Source organism: Podarcis muralis, chromosome 5 (assembly GCF_964188315.1).
Source record: "Podarcis muralis chromosome 5, rPodMur119.hap1.1, whole genome shotgun sequence".
NCBI lineage: Eukaryota > Metazoa > Chordata > Lepidosauria > Squamata > Lacertidae > Podarcis > Podarcis muralis.
Window position 1 is genome coordinate 53023394 of NC_135659.1, and position 18741 is coordinate 53042134.

The 18741-nt window shown below is 42.2% G+C and overlaps 1 protein-coding gene across 4 annotated transcripts in view; it reads right to left on the reverse strand.

Annotated features, from left to right (window-relative positions):
• The window catches only part of TIE1 (tyrosine kinase with immunoglobulin like and EGF like domains 1), a 31723-nt gene extending 23807 nt beyond the window's left edge, over positions 1-7916 (reverse strand). Inside the window, exon 1 of one of the 4 annotated variants that reach the window (XM_028733791.2) lies at positions 7833-7916. Coding sequence is in view for 2 of the 4 variants with exons in the window: in XM_028733789.2 (XP_028589622.2) it covers positions 2724-2772 (49 nt within the window). In the remaining 2 variants the exon portion in view is untranslated. Of the gene's footprint in view, positions 1-2723; positions 3379-4408; positions 4517-7832 lie in introns of those variants that run through there. The other 3 variants (XM_077928832.1, XM_028733789.2, XM_028733792.2) reach the window with 3 other exon arrangements.
• Between the last annotated feature and the right edge of the window lie 10825 nt (positions 7917-18741).

An 18741-nucleotide genomic window follows, 5' to 3' on the forward strand; every position in this document is an offset into this window, starting at 1 on the left:
TGTCAATTATGACAAAATCCCTACATGTTAAGCATGCCTTCTTCTGTCTACATGTACATACATCACAATACACAAATGTAAACACACCATGTGACAATCAATGTGTTTGTCACACATTATTTCCAGCACAGAAATCCAGAAATCTTTTCAGGAATAACAATGATGCTATTACCAGAATACTTCTATTACACACTATATATTCTGGAATGCCACCCTTATATTTGAATTGATCAGATTGTCTCTCTCATTATGCTTGTGTGACCCTGAAGGCTTGCAACTCTTATTAACCTTTCTTCGATATGATGTTCTGATGTCACTTTTCAGAAAACAGCTAATTATATTCTGATGAAACACAGAAGACGTTGCCCTTCTGCTGTTTCATTTCGTTTCATTTCACAGTATGGGTTAACCCTTTTACCTGTGCTATTTTCCCAATGGAAAATCCACCCTACCCACCTCAGAAGCTATTTCCTGTGTTAGTAAGAAACATGTGAGCACACAGGCTTGCGTATAGCTTCAATGCACAAACTTAGCTAGAGAGCAGGGCTATAAATAATCCATTTGTGGCCTTTTGGGACTGGATACACACAATAGCTTTTTCCAGGCTATGATGGTATGAGACAGACATGATGTGTCCACTCGTTGCAATCTCTCTTATGAGGAAAAGGGATTCACGGGGCATTGCAGTGGTTCGAAACTCTGCAAGATTTATCTGAACAGAGACAAAAGAAATGTGCATGTAAACCCAAGCCAACAATGTCTGTATCACCCAGTTTTCCTGTAACAACTGCGTTCAGCCATATGGTGGTTCTTTCTATCACCCAAGAGTGTGTTTGTAGCACAAATGGCGGTCAGAATGATATCAAAGCACCCACTGCCCATGGAATACCACTGACGGGCATTACCAAAACTGCTTTTCTTCCATTCTCTATTCATTGTATTCCATGCCTGGATGGAAAAGGTTGGAGATGGCCATGGAATTCAGTCTTTGTGAATACAGACTAACCTGATCTACACCTTCCAGACCAATCTTCAGATCAGAACTTAGTTACCCATCAGCTCTTCACGTTCCCCAAATGCTCCATCACAGACTTTATCTCAGCAACAGCATTAAAATATGTTTAAAAGTGTGAATTTTAAAAGAAAATATGTCTACGGACCCCTGCAGATGTCCTTTTTATTTCATATTCATGATTATTGGCGATCATGATGCTGTTGGGACTGTCAACCATAATTCTGCTTTCAATACTGTTTTGGCCTGCAGAAGTTTTGGGGTGGTCACCCAGCTTCATTTGCAATCAGTGCATATCCTGCCACTGCCTGTTGAAATTGTGTAACTATTTATACCTGCTTTTCCTGCGCTATAACCTTCCTGGACAACAATAATGTGGTAGCACTGGGGAAGCATCACAAAGAACAAACTAGGAAATAGGGGGAAAAATAATCCACTAATAACACACTATTTTTGTGTCCAGAACATGTTGCAGAAGACACTCACGATGGAACACTAGTATTGGAGGAGCCCTCAAATATGTATCTAGATGTGGAACTCCATGTAGTTTTTTAAAACTAAAACAACAACACCACACACATATATAAGAGATTAATGTGAAAATGGGATAGAAAAGACTTATGAGTGCACTCATGCAAAAAAAATGACACAGATCAGAAATTGAATGATTTGTCCATTGCTCACCATATGGCTAAGATTTTCCACTCTTAGTTGGGAGAGACAAAGAGGATGTTGCAGAAACAGCACATGGGTCTGCAAATAACAGCATCTCTGAAAATGTTTAAATCCCAGACCTACCATTCTGGTGGCACCAGGGGTTCCTCACCCAGAGCCCAATTAACCAGGGCTGACTACTGCTGAGGGTGGTCAACCTGATTCAAATACTGGTCCTGTTGGTAGCTAATGCAGCATCTACACATGAAGCAATGCAGCACAACAAAGGTGGGTGTTCAGAGAGCTCAGAACAAGATTTCCCCCTTTGCATGCCATTCAAGGTTTCTCCCAGTACTGCCTGTAATTGTTGGGTATTTTCATAGTGGTCCCCCAATTTGCTGAGTAGACAACAGGCTGACGCATCAGACGGTAGTATACCCTTAATTGGATATACGCTAATGAATATCAGTATAATTCTAGATAGGAGTAGTTTGTGGCTTCCTGTCCAGAAATTGCCAGATGGGATGGCCATCCCTTTTTTATTTATTTATTTAATTTCATAATATTTATGAAAACGAAAACAAAAAAAAACCTTGAAGTGGTTTACAAAAAGAATAAAACAATAAAATTATCAGTAAAAACGGTTTTTTAAAAGATAATAAAACATTTAAATTAAATTAATTAAAACCAATGATGACCTAAAAGCAGATTAAAATACATCAACCTTCTACCTGTCTGGACAGGCTAGTCTAAATGATGTATTTAACAGACACCAAAAAAAGAGTACAGCGAAGGCACATGCCTGATATCGATAGGCGGGGAGTTCCAAAGATTGGGTGCTGCCACACTAAAAGACTGGTTTCATGCAAATGCGGAACAAGTATTATGTGGCACCGTTCTACTGACACTATGTCCCGGTCTGTTGGACTCCAATAGCATAAGTTCTACCTTGGCACAGAGCTCTGCAAACTTCGCCAAGTTCCATTCTTTCTGCCACCAAAACCAATAGCAACCCACCTCCCACCAACCTGTTAAGGGGGGGGGGGGAGGACTTTACCTGCCAGATGCAAGAAGAGAGTTAAAACACAAAGCCTGCCCAGTCTCATTTTCCTGAGTGTACACAGTGTCAGGAGAGCTCAGACATCACGGATCCAGAAAAGGAAAAGACGATGGGGGCATTTGAGTTGTTTTTCATTTGCAGAGTGCGTCCTCTATGCCTGATGCTCCTGTGTCTTCCATTGCTTTGAATGGGTCAGAGTAGCTCGAAGGACGTTTACACACACCCCATGAGGAAGACAGATTCTGGTTCTCCGGTTAGAAAATCCCGCTCCTGCTTTCTGAAGTGTATGTTACGAGCCTCAGGAAAAGAAACTCTGGCTGAGTTTCGGTCCACCTGCTTGGGAGTTCAGATTGTCCCCTCCAAGGCCCTTCCACCCATTCCAGCGCTTTGTTCCCTGCCACGTGTTGTTGCAGAAGAGATTATGACCTGCCTGTTTCTTCCATGCTTGCTTGTAGAGCCTTCCTGGGGTGCTTCAGCCTGGGGTACACAAACACGCACGCACAAGCAACCTCTGGGGAGTTCAGGAACTGATTAAGAGTGAGAATGGACTGGGCACAGCAAGAGCTGCGAGTCAGTGGGAAGAGCTTTCTTGGCTGGGATTCAGCCAGAGCAGGAATGGCGTCTGTTGGGGGAGGGATGCTTAGAGGCCCTCACAGACAGCACAGCAATGACATGAAATCCTGTTTCCCATGCACCATTTCCTGCTCTCCACCCATTGTTCCTTGCCTGTCTCTTGCTCCTGCAGGAGGAAGCAATGCACTGGGAGGTTGTTGGACTGAGCTCCCAACGGAGAGAGGCTTGAAATGAAGAGACACCCCACTGGTGTTCAGGGTTCAAGAAACTCCCTTTAGTCATGTTTTCCAAATCCAAGGCTAAGGAACAAACTGCTCCCAGTCTGGGAGAGAAGTGATTTTCTTTCTGCCTCTTTAGATTCTAGTCAGGAACAACAGTTTACTGTTGCTGAGGAAAGAAGGCATCATGGAGTCCTGAAGTTGATTAATCTACAGCCTGGGAAAGCTGTCCGCCTCTGGAAGTTGTGCATGGCTGTGATTACAGCAGGCCTATGAAACTTTTTTTACACACTACAGGAAACAAGAGACATGCAGATCACAACAGATGGGCAGTATTGCCTTAAGTTCTAGCCTGTCTTGTTGTGCACAACCATCATTTGTGGATCAGCCAGGTTCACTCATGTACCACAGAGTTATCAAAAGGGAAAGGGGGATGCATGACCCTCTTCTGTGCCAAGTCAAATGAACCTGTTAAAGATGTACTTTCCCAACATTCTGTGGGTCAATTCACATGACCAAATAACTATGATGTCAATATGATCTAAACAGAGGTCAGTACCTGCTGAAGGTTTTATAGGATGATGATAATGGTGGTGATGATTTTGTGGAATTCCCTCCTCACAGAGATGTGTCTGGTAACTTCACCACACAGCTTTCTGCAAATGCTGAAGACACACCTTTGAAACCTGTGATGTTTCCGTGACTAATTTTTTTAACTTTCAAAAATACTGAATTTTAAGTTATTGTAACCCATTCTGGGACCTGCTGGTTAAGGGCAGATAATAAATCATCATCATCATCCCATCCTTCCTCCTGAAGGAGGTCCAAGGTAGCAATAGCAAATTATAAAATAAAATAAAAATCTCTAAAAATATTTAAAACATATATTACCACAGTCTGGAAACACTGCTCCAGATGACCTTGGGTTCAAGTAAAGCAGTAACTGAAATTAATATGACCACCTATGTTCCATACTGTGAGTTCAGCAACACACTGGTGAGAAAAGTCAGACTGAATCCTTTTCTTTGGGCTGATGGAAACAAAATGGAAGGGTGGGGCAATGAATGGCACCCAGTGAAACATCATCACACATGTAAAAATATATATATATATGGTAACATATGATTCTATATTGAATTTTATTCCCTTATTGGATTAGTCACAGAACAGTAAAATCTGGATTTCACAGGGGGAGGGAAGTGAGGGTTACTACTTGGGTGAGGGTGCTATTGTGTGGATGCAGCACACATACAAAATAGAAAGACACAAGCAGCTTCGAATACAGAATAAACTCCAGTGTGGATGAGCCCATTATTTGGTAAATATCCCCATTTATAATTGAAGCCTTGTGGGCAAACTTACTAGACCTGTAATCTTGTGAAATAATATTGAGCTTAACTTTCCCCTTTTGTGACCTGTAGTTCTGCTTTTGTTTAACCCTTACACGTGTGACATGACTGCTTCAGGCTGTTCTCAAAGCTGCACATATACACAGATCACAACATGTGAAATAGTGCATGAATGCAGCTGGATTCATGTATGTGTTCATGAAAAATGGGATGAAGCTTTGTTTGCACGTGTGTCCTGGGGCTGGTAAAACGCTACATGGAGCCTAAACATGGTTGCTTGCATTTACAGGGTTGAGGAAGGGTTACTTCCTTATGTTTACCCTCCTAGTGCATAATGTTGCTCTGTGGGACCCCTTTTTTTGTTAGTCTACACAGGATTAAGTTTGGGCCAGGAGGGTGGGAGGAGCTAGACAGAGAACAATAGCAGTCGCCTGTTTGGGTAAATAAATGCGCTTAGGAGGAAGTCCAATGCTGCTGCCAAACCACCTTTCCTTAGCCAATTTCTACCCACCTTCCACCTCCTCACTTAAAATGCCCATGAATCAGCAACACAGTCAGGGACACAGCTTATTTCAAGTGTTGCCCAGAAGATGTGTCCCACTCTGGGTTACACAATGTTAATGTACATGGATGCAGAATTGCAAATATGCTAATATAACCTACTGACTTCAGTTTTCAAAAGTTCTGGAAGCAAGCACCAATTCACGTGTTCCTACAGTAAAATCAGAAATTGCACGAATCCCATCACGTACATTCTCGTGTGTGGTGAACTCACATGTGCCGAGGAACTGTGAAACATGTGAAGTGCTCCCATGTTGCATTGCATCATGTGCACAGTGCCTCAGGGCTGACACTTTCTTAGAGTTGGCTGTGAAACCTAGCTCTTGAGTCTAGGCTGAGAAGTGTGACCATAGTTCAGAACAATTCCCACACAAAATTTAAGGCCACTTGGAAGAAAGGGAGAAGGGGCTAGGAGGCCTGACAAAAAGTCTGAGAGCACTCTTTATCCTGCTGATAATCTAAAGCAAGCCGGGCCAGGAAGAGGAAAGCCATTCACTGTTTCCGACTATTGACATGGAGCTCAGGAAAGCGGGTACCCCTGCAGAGCACTGGGTGGGTGAATTACAGCAGGCCTGGACTCCCTCTCACCAGAGCCAGTGTTGCCAGCTGCCTGGGGAGGAGTGCCAAAACAACTCAGCTGAACTCCCTGCATGGGGCATAGCACCACACGCTTTGAAGAATGGGCCACATGACCAAGAGAAATAAGCAACTAAAACAAACAGCGAGAGAGAGACAGTACCTAACATGAGGCACACTCCAGCAGTGGCATAAGAAGGGGGGGGGGTGCTGGGTGCGGTCCGCCCCAGGTGTAATCACTGAGGGGGGTGACAAAATGGCAAAAATATGTGTTTTTAAAATAAAATTTTAAAAATTGGGCTCACAACTTTTTTGGGGAAAATAACTCCCGCACCCACCACCCACCTCTTCCACCTCTTCCTACGCCACTGGTAGCTAGGTGAGGCAGAGGGCACTGGGTGCCACACCGTGGGGCCTGCAGTGTGCGTGAGCCATGCGTCTCTCCTGAAGGGAAAGCAGTGGGCAGACTGCCTGCAAGCGCTGCACTGCTTTTTCGAGTAGCACAGGGCTTGTGGCTGCCCACTGCACCCTACGGCTGAGGAGGAGGCTGCAGAGAGGCTCCAAGCGCGCCCTGCCTTGGCTCGCCCCGCCCCCATGGGCAGCTCGCCGCACCCCTGGCTGCAGGATGCACGCGCCACACCGGGCACCCAAGTGGCTAGCTACACCACTGCACCCCAGTGCAAGATTACCTGGGGAATAAATGCCATAGGGTTGTGGCACTGGGCATAGTGTGCATAAACATGTAGCCTAAGTAGCATTTGAAAGTTAGAAGGTATTTAGTTAAAACAGAAACCCTTAGGTTCAAAGCAGGAGGACTGGGATTGAGGGTATTTCCAGATGGGAAGTGTCAGTGAGATATTGCAAACAGGTTTCTGGCAACTGTTTTGTTTTTTGTTTTGACTTATTAGAATTTGTCTAGAAGGGGTAAATCCACATGAAATGGGGAAAGAAATACAGTCTGGCATTTTGAGGCCAACAGTATGTGGATTCTAAGGATTGCTTGGGAAATTGTATATATTAGTCTAAACTTCATCCCAAAATGTGTTTATTAGAATAAATTTGTTTAAAAATGCTGGAAAACTTTTATAACTTTTTTTCATTGAAAATTGCAGTGGAAATGTGGAGTAGTGAATTTAAGACTGGAAAAACAGCAACTAAGAGAAACAAATTTGACATTCTCCATCCCAATATGACACTGCAGAAAACCTGCATGCATGAGGAGCACTGATCCCCCAACAAGTCCCTGTCTGGAAGCACCTTCAGTCTCTGAACAATTCAAGATGAGGTTTTTTAGAACAAAAAAGACAGTACAAACAGGAACTATGATAACTAATCTGTCTAAACTTGCTGATGTGATCAGAATAAGCACTCCTTCCCTGAAACAAAAAATGTCAACAGCACACAGGAAAAAACATCAGGAAATACAAAGAAACTGGATTGCAATGGATTTTTTTGCCCTTCCAAGTAGATGAGATGCTAAAGATAAGTAATTAATCTTAATGAGTAAGCAAGATTATTATGTTCACAGAACTGGAGATCAATACAGAAAGCACACCAGAATAGGTGCAGGGTCATGTCAAATCTGATAGCATTTGGTGGATGATAAAAGAACCATCCTTTTTTTTTTTTTTAAAAAAAAGCAGCATCTTTAAATACCTCAAAACTGGAGAAGGAGGCACATGCACCATGTGTCATGGGTTGGTATTGTTGGGCACCTGAGAAGGTCTACACCACAACAGGGAACCCACTGCCATCCCATGGAGACCCCCTAGCTCTACTCCCCTTCCTCCTTCTTATTGCTGCTGCCTGTTCAATCTGCCTTCACTTACCTTCTTCCTATGTGTGTTTGTGTGGATTGGGTCCAATGGGAGAGAGCAAGTAAATGGGTGGTGCCAACAGCATTAAGGAAGAGGGTTACATTACAAAACTATTCAAAAGTCTTAGAACACCTTCTCTACTACCCCCCGAGTCCCCAAAGTTCTACCTGGTTTTCAATGAAAGGGGAAATAACATATTAACTAACATATTAACTAACAAATCTTAGATTAAGGTAACTCTCAATCTCAGATTACCTTTCTCAGGCCCACTCAGGGAGGCGGTGCACTGAAGGCACCTTGCCTAAGGGAACCCCAAAACTTGGGGCCAGCACTGCAAATAAATTTAAATGAGTTCATTGCATTACTGTACACTTCAGAAGTTGGTGGACAGATTCCATCTGAAGCTTTTTCTGTGAGGGCATCTGCAGATGTTAAATACAAGCAACAGGAGATTTTGTTCAAGTCCAGGGTAATTGACAAATCAGTTAAAGATTAACAAGTTCAAACAATATATATCCAAATTATTAAATAACTCAAATGCAAAATTCATCTTCCAACAAAAAGATGGGGCATGTCACTAAAATAGACATTCCTATAAGAGAAGAGGAAGGTAGTCAAATTAACACCAATGTTTTTAAAAGGGCAGAGGGGAAGGAACAGAAAATATTAAGCCTCTTAGCCTAACATTTGTTTTAGGTAAACTGGAATAAAGCACTGTTAGAGCATTAAATATCTAGAAGAACAAATCATAGTGGATGAATTAAGAAAATCATAAATATGAGAAAAATGAGGAGAATTGAAAATCCTTCTAAGAGCTCCGGCAGGCAACCTATTTATTGAGCATTTACCCTGAATTGATTGTGGGATGTTTACACAACTTTTCAATGCATCTCCACATCACTTTCCTAGCCATAAAAATAATTTCTTTTTAAAAGTTGATTTGTTGTGCTAGGGCAACAGATCACATTAAACCTAAATTTTCATGTATGCATTTGATTTCATCCTGCAGAGTACTGCCAGTCTGGAGATGTTCTGAATGGCCACTTCCCTAGCAGGCAGGCAAAGCTATTCTTCCCCTCTCTCTCCTTGACACCTTATCTCTGATACTGAATTAAATTGTTTCTCTAGGTAAGGTGCCTGCAAATTAACCACCCATTTAGCTTATATAATGACAGTTTTCGTTTGCCTCATTTATTTCCTGCCTTCAGGGGTGTTGAGTTTTTTTGGGGACTTAATACGAATGTTCACTAACTGAGAAGTTATTTTATTTTCTGAGTAATATCTTATCTACAATATGTGAATAATCTGATTGGAGCTTCCCTCCTGGGTTAATATGGGCTTCGGGGTGGGAATTATTTTTGTCAGGATGGGGAAAGCGTAAAAGCACCCTTCCCTACTCTTCTAATACTGTTCAGGGGTACGGGACCTCAGCAGGTATTTAAGCATGAAAAACTGTGCACATCAATTGCTTTGACACAATTAACATCATGTGGAGTTCAGCCCTAAGTTTCACTGAAATAGAAATGGGTATCAGAAGTGATACTTAGACCAGCCTCAGGCTTGGGGCCTGTCTTGCCCTCTGGACTCATCCCAGACCACACCTCTCATCCACTCTGCTTCATGCCCACCTTGAATGTTTTGCTTTCCTGCAATATGTCCTTGAACTCTAATGTGTGTTTGAATACAGTTACAAACCTAGAGATTGAAGGGAGAATTGTTCAGAAACCAGAAGAAATCAGAAAGTGTTTCCAGAGATATTTTAAAGAACTTTATGCACTGGGGCCACAGAGAGAGTTTGAAATAGATCAATTCTTAAAAACCAATGGACTATCAAAAATAACACAGGAGAAGAGAACAATCCTGAATTGCAAAATAACGCAACAGGAAATTGAAGGTGCCATTCAGAATATGCAACTAGGCAAATCTCCAGGACCTGATGGACTTACCTCCAAATATTATAAGACTTTGAAAGACTATCTGATACAACCTTTGATGGAGGTTTGTAACCAGATTATGGAGGGGAAGAAGGCCCCGGAGTCGTGGAAAGAAGCTTTCATCAACATTGATTCCCAAAGTGGAAACTGAAAAGACTCAACTTAAAAACTACCGTCCCATCTCACTCCTAAATGTGGATTACAAAATTTTTGCAGATATTCTGGCAAGTAGACTTAAAAAAGTACTGAATGAAGTAATTCATAAAGACCAGGCAGGCTTTCTCCTAGGAAGACATTTGTTTGATAATACCAGGAATATTATTGACATCTTGGAGCTTTTGCAAACTAACATCAACACAAGAGCAGTGTTAATTTTTATTGATGCGGAGAAAGCCTTTGACAACATTTCTTGGATGTTCATGAAGAAAAACTTGGAAGGGATGGGAGTGGGACGGGGGTTTGAAAATGGAATAGAGGCAATCTATTCAGAGCAGAAAGCTAAATTGATAGTCAACAATGTGGTGACAGAGGAGTTTAAAATTGAAAAAGGGACACGACAGGGGTGCCCCTTATCCCCTCTGTTATTTATTTCAGTCCTGGAGGTGCTTTTGAACATGATTAGGGAGGACCGGATGGTACAAGGAATACAGGTCGGAGTGAAACAATACAAACTGAAAGCATTTGCAGATGACTTGGTTTTAACATTACAGGAGCCAGAACCAAGTACAAAAAGAGTTTTAGAATTGATTCATGAATTTGGTCGGGTGGCGGGATTTAAGCTGAACAAACAAAAAACCAAGGTTTTGGCTAAAAATTTGACACCTACAGAAACGGATGGGTTTCAGAAAGAGACAGAATTAAGTGTTGTTAAAAAAATGAAATACCTGGGGGTTCATTTGTCTTCCAAAAACTTGAATTTATTTAAAGACAACTATGAAAAAAGTTGGGTAGAAATCAAAAAAGATTTGGAAACTTGGTCAAGACTGAAACTTTCCTTGTTGGGTCGAATTGCAGCTATAAAAATGAATGTATTGCCGAAAATGTTATTTTTGTTTCAAGCCCTACAGATTGTGGACAGAGTGGAATGTTTTGGAAAGTGGCAGAAGGACATCTCCAAGTTTGTCTGGCAGGGCAAAAAGCCCCGAATAAAGTTTAAGATATTAACTGATTTGAAAGAAAGAGGGGGGTTTGCCCTGCCAGATTTGAGGTTGTATTATGAAGCTGCAGCCTTCTGTTGGTTGAAGGATTGGTTTTTGCTGGAGAACACTGATGTCCTAGATCTGGAAGGGTTTGACAATGCTTTTGGTTGGCATGCATATTTGTGGTACGACAAGGTCAAAGTTCATAAATTGTTTAAAAACCATATTGTCAGAAGAGCAATATTTATGGTCTGGATGAAATACAAAGACTTACTAGAGGGCAAGACCCCGAGGTGGCTATCACCGGTGGAGGCCAAGGCTCGAAAAAGACCCAACATGGAGGCCTACTGGCCGAAATACTGGGAAATAATTGAAAAAACTGGAGACAATTGGAGGTTGCAGAGCCAGGAGAAAATAAAAAATAAGGTGCGAGACTGGCTACATTATGCTCAAATTCAAGAGGTGTTTAAAATAGATAAAAAGTTGGTTTCCAGGTGGAAAAATCGAAATTAGAGACGGAACTGTTAGAACCAAAAACTAAGATACTCTCTAGAATGTACAACTTGCTGCTTAAATGGAATACACAGGATGAGACAGTAAAATCCGCCATGATAAAGTGGGCACAGGACATTGGGCACAACATTATGTTTGAGGACTGGGAAAGGTTATGGAACACCGGAATGAAGTTCACGGCATGTAATGCCTTGAAGGAAAACATTATGAAAATGATATACCGGTGGTACATGACCCCAGTCAAGCTTGCTAAGATATACCACTTGTCTGATAATAAATGCTGGAAATGTAAGGAGGCTGAAGGGACATTCTTTCACCTCTGGTGGACCTGCCCAAAAGTGAAGGCCTTCTGGGAAATGATTTACAATGAGCTAAAAAAGGTACTTAGGTATACCTTTCCCAAGAAACCAGAGGCCTTCCTCCTGGGCATGGTAGACCAGAAAGTGTTAAAGAAGGATAGAACTTTGTTTATGTATGCTACTACAGCAGCAAGAATCCTCATCGCAAAGCACTGGAAGACACCAGATTTACCCACGCTGGAAGAATGGCAGACGCAGTTGATGGACTACATGGAACTGGCTGAAATGACTGGCAGAATCCGAGATTTGGGAGAGGAAGTAATGGAGGAGGACTGGAAAAAATTTAAGGACTATTTGCAAAAACAATATAAGTTGTATGAATGTTAAGAATGTGTACAATTAGGAAACTTTTGCTTCAGCAACTTGAATAGGTGAATTGGAAACTAAGTTATAAGAAAGACGAGGTGGACAATATGAAACAATCATACTATGTTTATTTTTAAGGTACAAATAACTGAGATACAGTATTTTGAATTTAGAAACATAGTATTTGAAAGATACAGTAAGACATGAAATAAGGTAACAAATTGCTGATGTTTTATTTGCAAAGAACGCAGGATTCGGAAGATGTGGGGAAGTCCGATTTGAACGGTTAAAGTATTTTGGAAAGTTGGAGTTTATGTATTCTTTCTTTTTCTTATCTTCACTTTCTACTTTTTATTCTGTAAATCTCTGACTATCTGAAAGAAAATTTAATAAAATATTATTAAAAAAAATATATTTCCTGCCTTCAGGGGTGTTGAGTTTTTTGGGGGACTTAATACGAATGTTCACTAACTGAGAAGTTATTTTATTTTCTGAGTAATATCTTATCTACAATATGTGAATAATCTGATTGGAGCTTCCCTCCTGGGTTAATATGGGCTTCGGGGTGGGAATTATTTTTGTCAGGATGGGGAAAGCGTAAAAGCACCCTTCCCTACTCTTCTAATACTGTTCAGGGGTACGGGACCTCAGCAGGTATTTAAGCATGAAAAACTGTGCACATCAATTGCTTTGACACAATTAACATCATGTGGAGTTCAGCCCTAAGTTTCACTGAAATAGAAATGGGTATCAGAAGTGATACTTAGACCAGCCTCAGGCTTGGGGCCTGTCTTGCCCTCTGGACTCATCCCAGACCACACCTCTCATCCGCTCTGCTTCATGCCCACCTTGAATGTTTTGCTTTCCTGCAATATGTCCTTGAACTCTAATGTGTGTTTTGCATTTACACTTATGCATAACCAACAGTACAGGAGAGGCTCAGGGTCATTTTTTTAATGTCATGTGCAAAAATGCTCAAAACAGTCAGCAGAACAGGCACCTGCTGGGTTAATCCCTTAATAAGCACCGCTCCTCTCTTTCCCTCTGGAGAACACTTCTGTGTAAACATAGGGGCAGCTGCCTTGAAAATATAGTTTTGAAAAACCTGCTTGCGGTCTGACAACAATAGCGGCAAAGGCAGGAACTGACCTCTCCTTGACCTAAGTCTAGATTAAGACACAGAAGGAATCTCAGGGTCTCTCCTGGCAGAGTACACACATTTGCCTACGTATTTGGAGGCTAAACTCCAAGGAATAAATGAACAGGAATTGCTTCTCATCATCAAGAAGGCTGTTGCTATAATAACAAAGCAGAAACTGAAATATCTTGCTTGGCTGGTTATTATGAACTGTGTATAGTCACAAAAGCCACATAATGGAGAGGAACTACAAACGGTGCAGTGGGAAGGGAGGAGGGAGGCTTGTTGAAGCAGGCAGTTTTTGCATCTCTCCAGGTTGTAAAATTTTTAGCCATTCCCCACAAAGCCAGATTGCTGGGTGCTTCCAGATAGGAGTTTATTGCGAGATTGGTGCTGAAATTGGCGTTGCTCATGTTTTCACACACACACCCTCCCAGAGCCACATACCATCCTCAAAATGCTAGCTTGTACTTTTAAAACCTTTGATCCAGGTTTCTGTTTGCCATGGAAAACCCAATAAATAAAAATAACCCATTAAAATCTGCACTCACTGCCGCCGCTGAATACCACCAGCACACTTTTTTTGATGTGTGGCTTGTCACATGTGCAGTGACATTTTGATGGGTAGTCTCTATCCCCACACGCAGCGCCAGCTAGATCAGGGTGGCAGTGTGGAGCTGGCCTCCCTGCAGCGATGCCACTACCATACACTAGACAGGGATGGGAGGTGGTGGTGGTGAGGGCGGGGGAGTGTTCCTATAGTGTGCCCATGCTGCTCTGAACTCAGCTCCACCCTACAGCATCTTTCCAGCCCTGGTAAGTGGCAGTGATGCTGCTGCCAGAAGGCCACTACTGAAGTCCAGGGCGCCCTACCAGCACCCCCAACCACATTCCTACTTCAGTTTGCTCCTGAGTACACACTAGCCATTTTGTTTCTGGTGGCCCAGACAAAATGAGCATTTCCAGCAACTGCTGCATGCTGAAAGTACTCCTGAAATATAAACCTAGTTTGTAGGAGTTATCCCCATGCAGTACATGTGAGTGATTATATCATAGATTATAAGTGCAGTATATACACTGGTTTTTTCTTTTTAAACAAATTAATACAGAAATATTGCACAAAACATCTTTCTTATTCATGTGCAAGCTTAAGTCAGGCAAATACCACTATGGTACAGGTATTAATAAAAAAACAACACCCTGCCTCCATTCTGCCCATTGTGAAACATGATAACAAAGTTTGGTATAACTTTCTCTTGCGCTCTTCATACTTCCTGGGAATTATTTAAAGGTGTGTGTCTAAAGGTACAGAAATACCTTTGCGTCTGCCTAGAACAGAAGAAGGAAATGGAGGGCAGGGGAAACCCCTGGACACATTCCATCAGCCTTCACCCATTCGTGTGGATGGCAAGTGGTAGAATAGCAACCCACATCCATGACTGAAAAATGGGAATGGGTGGAAGCCAACATGCCAATGTTCACATAAAAGAAATGGATCTGAAGGATACGTTTACAATATACTATGCAGGGAGTTGGACTAGATGACACTTGGGGTTCCTTCCAACTATGCAATTCTATGATTCTAGAAGAACCCTTATAGGCTCAAACTATCACAGCTGCACTCTTTAATAGAGTGTTGGATACCGTCCAAGGCAGATCAAGTAGTCCAGTGTGGTTATGGATCCCTCCAGTGGTAGAAACTAGAAATGCTGAATGTATATAGTGTTTACATTTCTGGTCTTGTGTGTGCATATCAACATTTATGCTACAGATTTCACCATAGTTACTTCTCTCCAGGGAACCCTGTAAACTGATTCTATGAGACGACAAGGTTAGATAAATCAGCTTTCTATGCACCACCCCTCACTACAACTCCCTAGTTTATAACACTAGTAAACAGGTATGATATTATGATATGTGTATTGGCATTTTTTCTATTAAAAAACCCAAACTCCTTTCCCCCACTTTAATGTTGGGGTGTGGGTGCTTCCAGACAACCTGTTTATTGAGAATTAAGGTTGATTTGTTTCCAGGCAGATTAAATAACACTGGTTATTTAATGAGCATGCATGCTGCTTTGTTTGAGGGGAGGTTATAAGATATTGTGTAAAAGCACGAGTTATCCAGTGGGCTTCCTTATGTCACTTTATCACAAAAAGTCTGATTTTTTGGATAAGCAAATTTGTTGTGCAAGATCAACTTTAATTGTGCAACCTGATAAGTGATTGAATTCCACCTGAATAAAGCATCAAGTGAGCATGTTCCTACTCAACCAAATGTTCAACCTATTCAACCAAATGTTTGGAAGGTGAGGGAATTTCTTCTGAGTGGGTCATTTATATTGCTGCTGTGCTCTGTGGTTCAAAGTCCCAGAGAATGATGTGAAGAGGTGGCGGCTGGTCCACTAGAGCAAATGGGGCATGGCCCCAACAACCTCAGTCTGATCTTAGCCTTCCCTTGTCGCCCAAGAGGTAGGGCGTGAATTTTTATGAATTGAAAATATTTCTGTCCTGCCTTTTGACTGTAGTTTTCAAGATGGCTTACAAAAATTATTTGAAACAATTATCATATCATCGTAAATTAAAGGCCAGTATTAAATCCAGCAAAACACATCCATGAAACATACACACACAAAACATAACTACAGCCCCAAATCAATCAATAAAATTAATAAATATTGATAAATGTCCTGGGTGAATGACCTCCCCACAAACAAATCAGAACAAACACTCAATTAAGAGCAGAATCCTATAACCTCCACATCAGCTTTTGTGCAAGCAAATCAGGATGAATGCTCAATAATGAAAAGATTATTTTTACCTGGTGCCTAAAAGACATCAAGGTGGGCATCAGTTAAGTAAAGTGAAAAATAAATAATGCAGGGAATGCTTCACCTGTTGAATTTCTGCCACCTGTGCAACAGCTAAAAGCATTGGAGCCCTGCCAGCAGCACAACTGACAACCCCAAGCTAAAAGGTAAAGGTAAAGGGACCCCTGACCATTAGGTCCAGTCGTGTCCAACTCTGGGGTTGCAGCGCTCATCTCACTTTATTGGACAAGGGACAGCTTCCGGGTCATGTGGCCGCTTCTGGCGAACCCGAGCAGGGCACAGAAACGCCGTTTACCTTCCCGCCGGAGCAGTACCTATTTATCTACTTGCACTCTGATGTGCTTTCGAACTGCTGGATGGCAGAACCCCAAGCTAAAAGGCTGCATCAAATAATCTTTGCTGAAAGAATGCAGAGGGTGTGTGTTTATACATACAGAGAACAGGAACAGATCCTGGCAAAGGGAAGGATGGTTTGCATTTGGGAGGAAGCAGAAAGACTGGGGCGGGGAGAATTTTCAGCACACTTCCCTTTTCTAAGAAAGAGTCAGGTGGATCACAACCTTAATAATTCTACATTATTGCTAAGAGGAAGTTAGGAGCTTGGCTGCCAGGTGGCTGCAAGAACATAAAGGGCGCTGACAGGTGCCATTGCCCTCTTCACTTCTTCCTGCTTCTGCTAAGGGCAGGAGAAACCTAATATTTTTCCTGTATCCTTTCCAAAGCAGCGGCCAGTCAATCCCACCAATTCTAATTCCTGGCAAACTGATTATATTCCTTGTTCTCCATCACATTTCGAGCTTGCTGTCCTGGGCTTCTTTGGGAGGAAGGGCAGGATAGAAAAGAAAGAAAGAAAGAAAGAAAGAAAGAAAGAAAGAAAGAAAGAAAGAAAGAAAGAAAGACAGCCTACTACAGTCTTACCTCTGGTTGCGTTCGCTTCATGTCGCAGACTTTCGGGTTGTGAACGCGGCAAACCCGGAAGTATACACCGTGCGCACACGTGCAGAAGTGATCTGTCCACTTCGCACAGTGTGCAGAAGCGCTCTATCGCGCTTCTCACATGCGCAGTAGCAGCTCTCTACTTACGGACTTTTACTATTTATGATTGCGTTTTTAAGTAGAGGTACCACTGTATTCTAGTTGGTTTCAGTATGTGTCTTGTGTGTCGTTTGGGGGGGGGGGGGTGATACCTCATCCTTCACCTCAGGCAGTAAATTATCTTGGGCCAGCCCTGAAGTGGGGTGTCCACAATGAAGTGATTTCAAAAACACCAAACATACCCAAATCATGTGGCGTGTCTTAATACCTTCGTTTTCGAACAGCTTAGTTCTTGAACGTTTTGGCTCCTGAACGCCCCAAACCCGGACGTGAGTGTTCCAGTTTGTGAACTATTTTTGGAAGCCGAACGTCTGAAGGGGCTTCCAATTGGCTGCAGGAACTTCCTTCAGTCAATCAGAAGCCGTGCTTTGGTTTCCGAACGTTTTGGAAGTCAAACGGACTTTCGGAACGCATTCCGTTCGACTTCCAAGGTATGACTGTACTTAGAAACAACCAGGGCTGCTCATACTTTGTTTTGATGAAGTCCCCTGCAGATTATTCTTTGTCACTCTCCAGCCTGATTTTTAGTCTCATTTCTGGTGTGTGGTTTAAATTAATAATAAACAATCTCTGTTAATTCCCAGAAACACAGACTGTGACAGAAAAATTCAATAACCAACTTGAATGTCATGATTTTGTGGGGCTTTTCTTCTTTTTTAAAAATAAAATACATTAAAAATGTTTTAAAAACTGGGGGGGGGGGGGGGACAACCCTCCATTTTGTACTGGAGGTTCTTTTCCGAGAACTATAGAACAGGCTGCTTCTGCCACTGGCCTGGCAAAATACTAAAGATAAAAACATGAAAAGCAGTTATACAATAACATCAGGGTAGTTTTAACAGAACCAGAGAACACTCACAGTAAATTGTACTATTGTTAATTAAGGGAACCCGTTTCCTCTCAGACAGCTGGAGAAGCCACCACATCCCTAGACCAGGGGATCCAGCCACCCATTCCTAATGACACTCTGTGGTCAGCTATTTTGTGAGTGCTCTGTGAACCCTTACAGAGAACACTTCACCCTTGGGGACCCCAGAGGGCAGAGCAAAAGGTGTGAGAGGAATTAAGGGAATGTGCTTCTTGCAACCAGCCTGGGCGGTTCATTTTTTTCTCAAATCCCCACAGCATATAAGACAGGGTGGAGTTTGTTTTATGCTTCCCTTCTTCCACAAAAGTTGGCTCTCCTTTGCACACTGTTTCCTGTTCTCTGCCAGATGGCAGCAGCTTCCTCTACAGCTGGTCTAAAATGGTAGCACTAAAGCAGAAAGCAGGAGCAGGCTATGGGGTGGGGAGAGGAGAGGTTCAACAAAAAAGTCAAATGCTTGGGTGAACTGTACTTTCTCACCCATATGGCTGTGTTAACACCAACTAGTATAGATGGATATACACAAAGAAAAAGCACAATACCTTCAGGGTGGAATTCTGCTTGCAGATCACTGTGAAATAGCAACATTTGTTTGTAGTGTTAACCCTGCCTGCCTGAAAACCCCCATGGTGTTCAATGGACAGGGCACCTATTTGATATTTTATTGTAAGCAGGAACAACCTAGGAGACCCTCACAAGATGTGCAATCTGAATCACACAAGTACAACACAAAAGACATAGG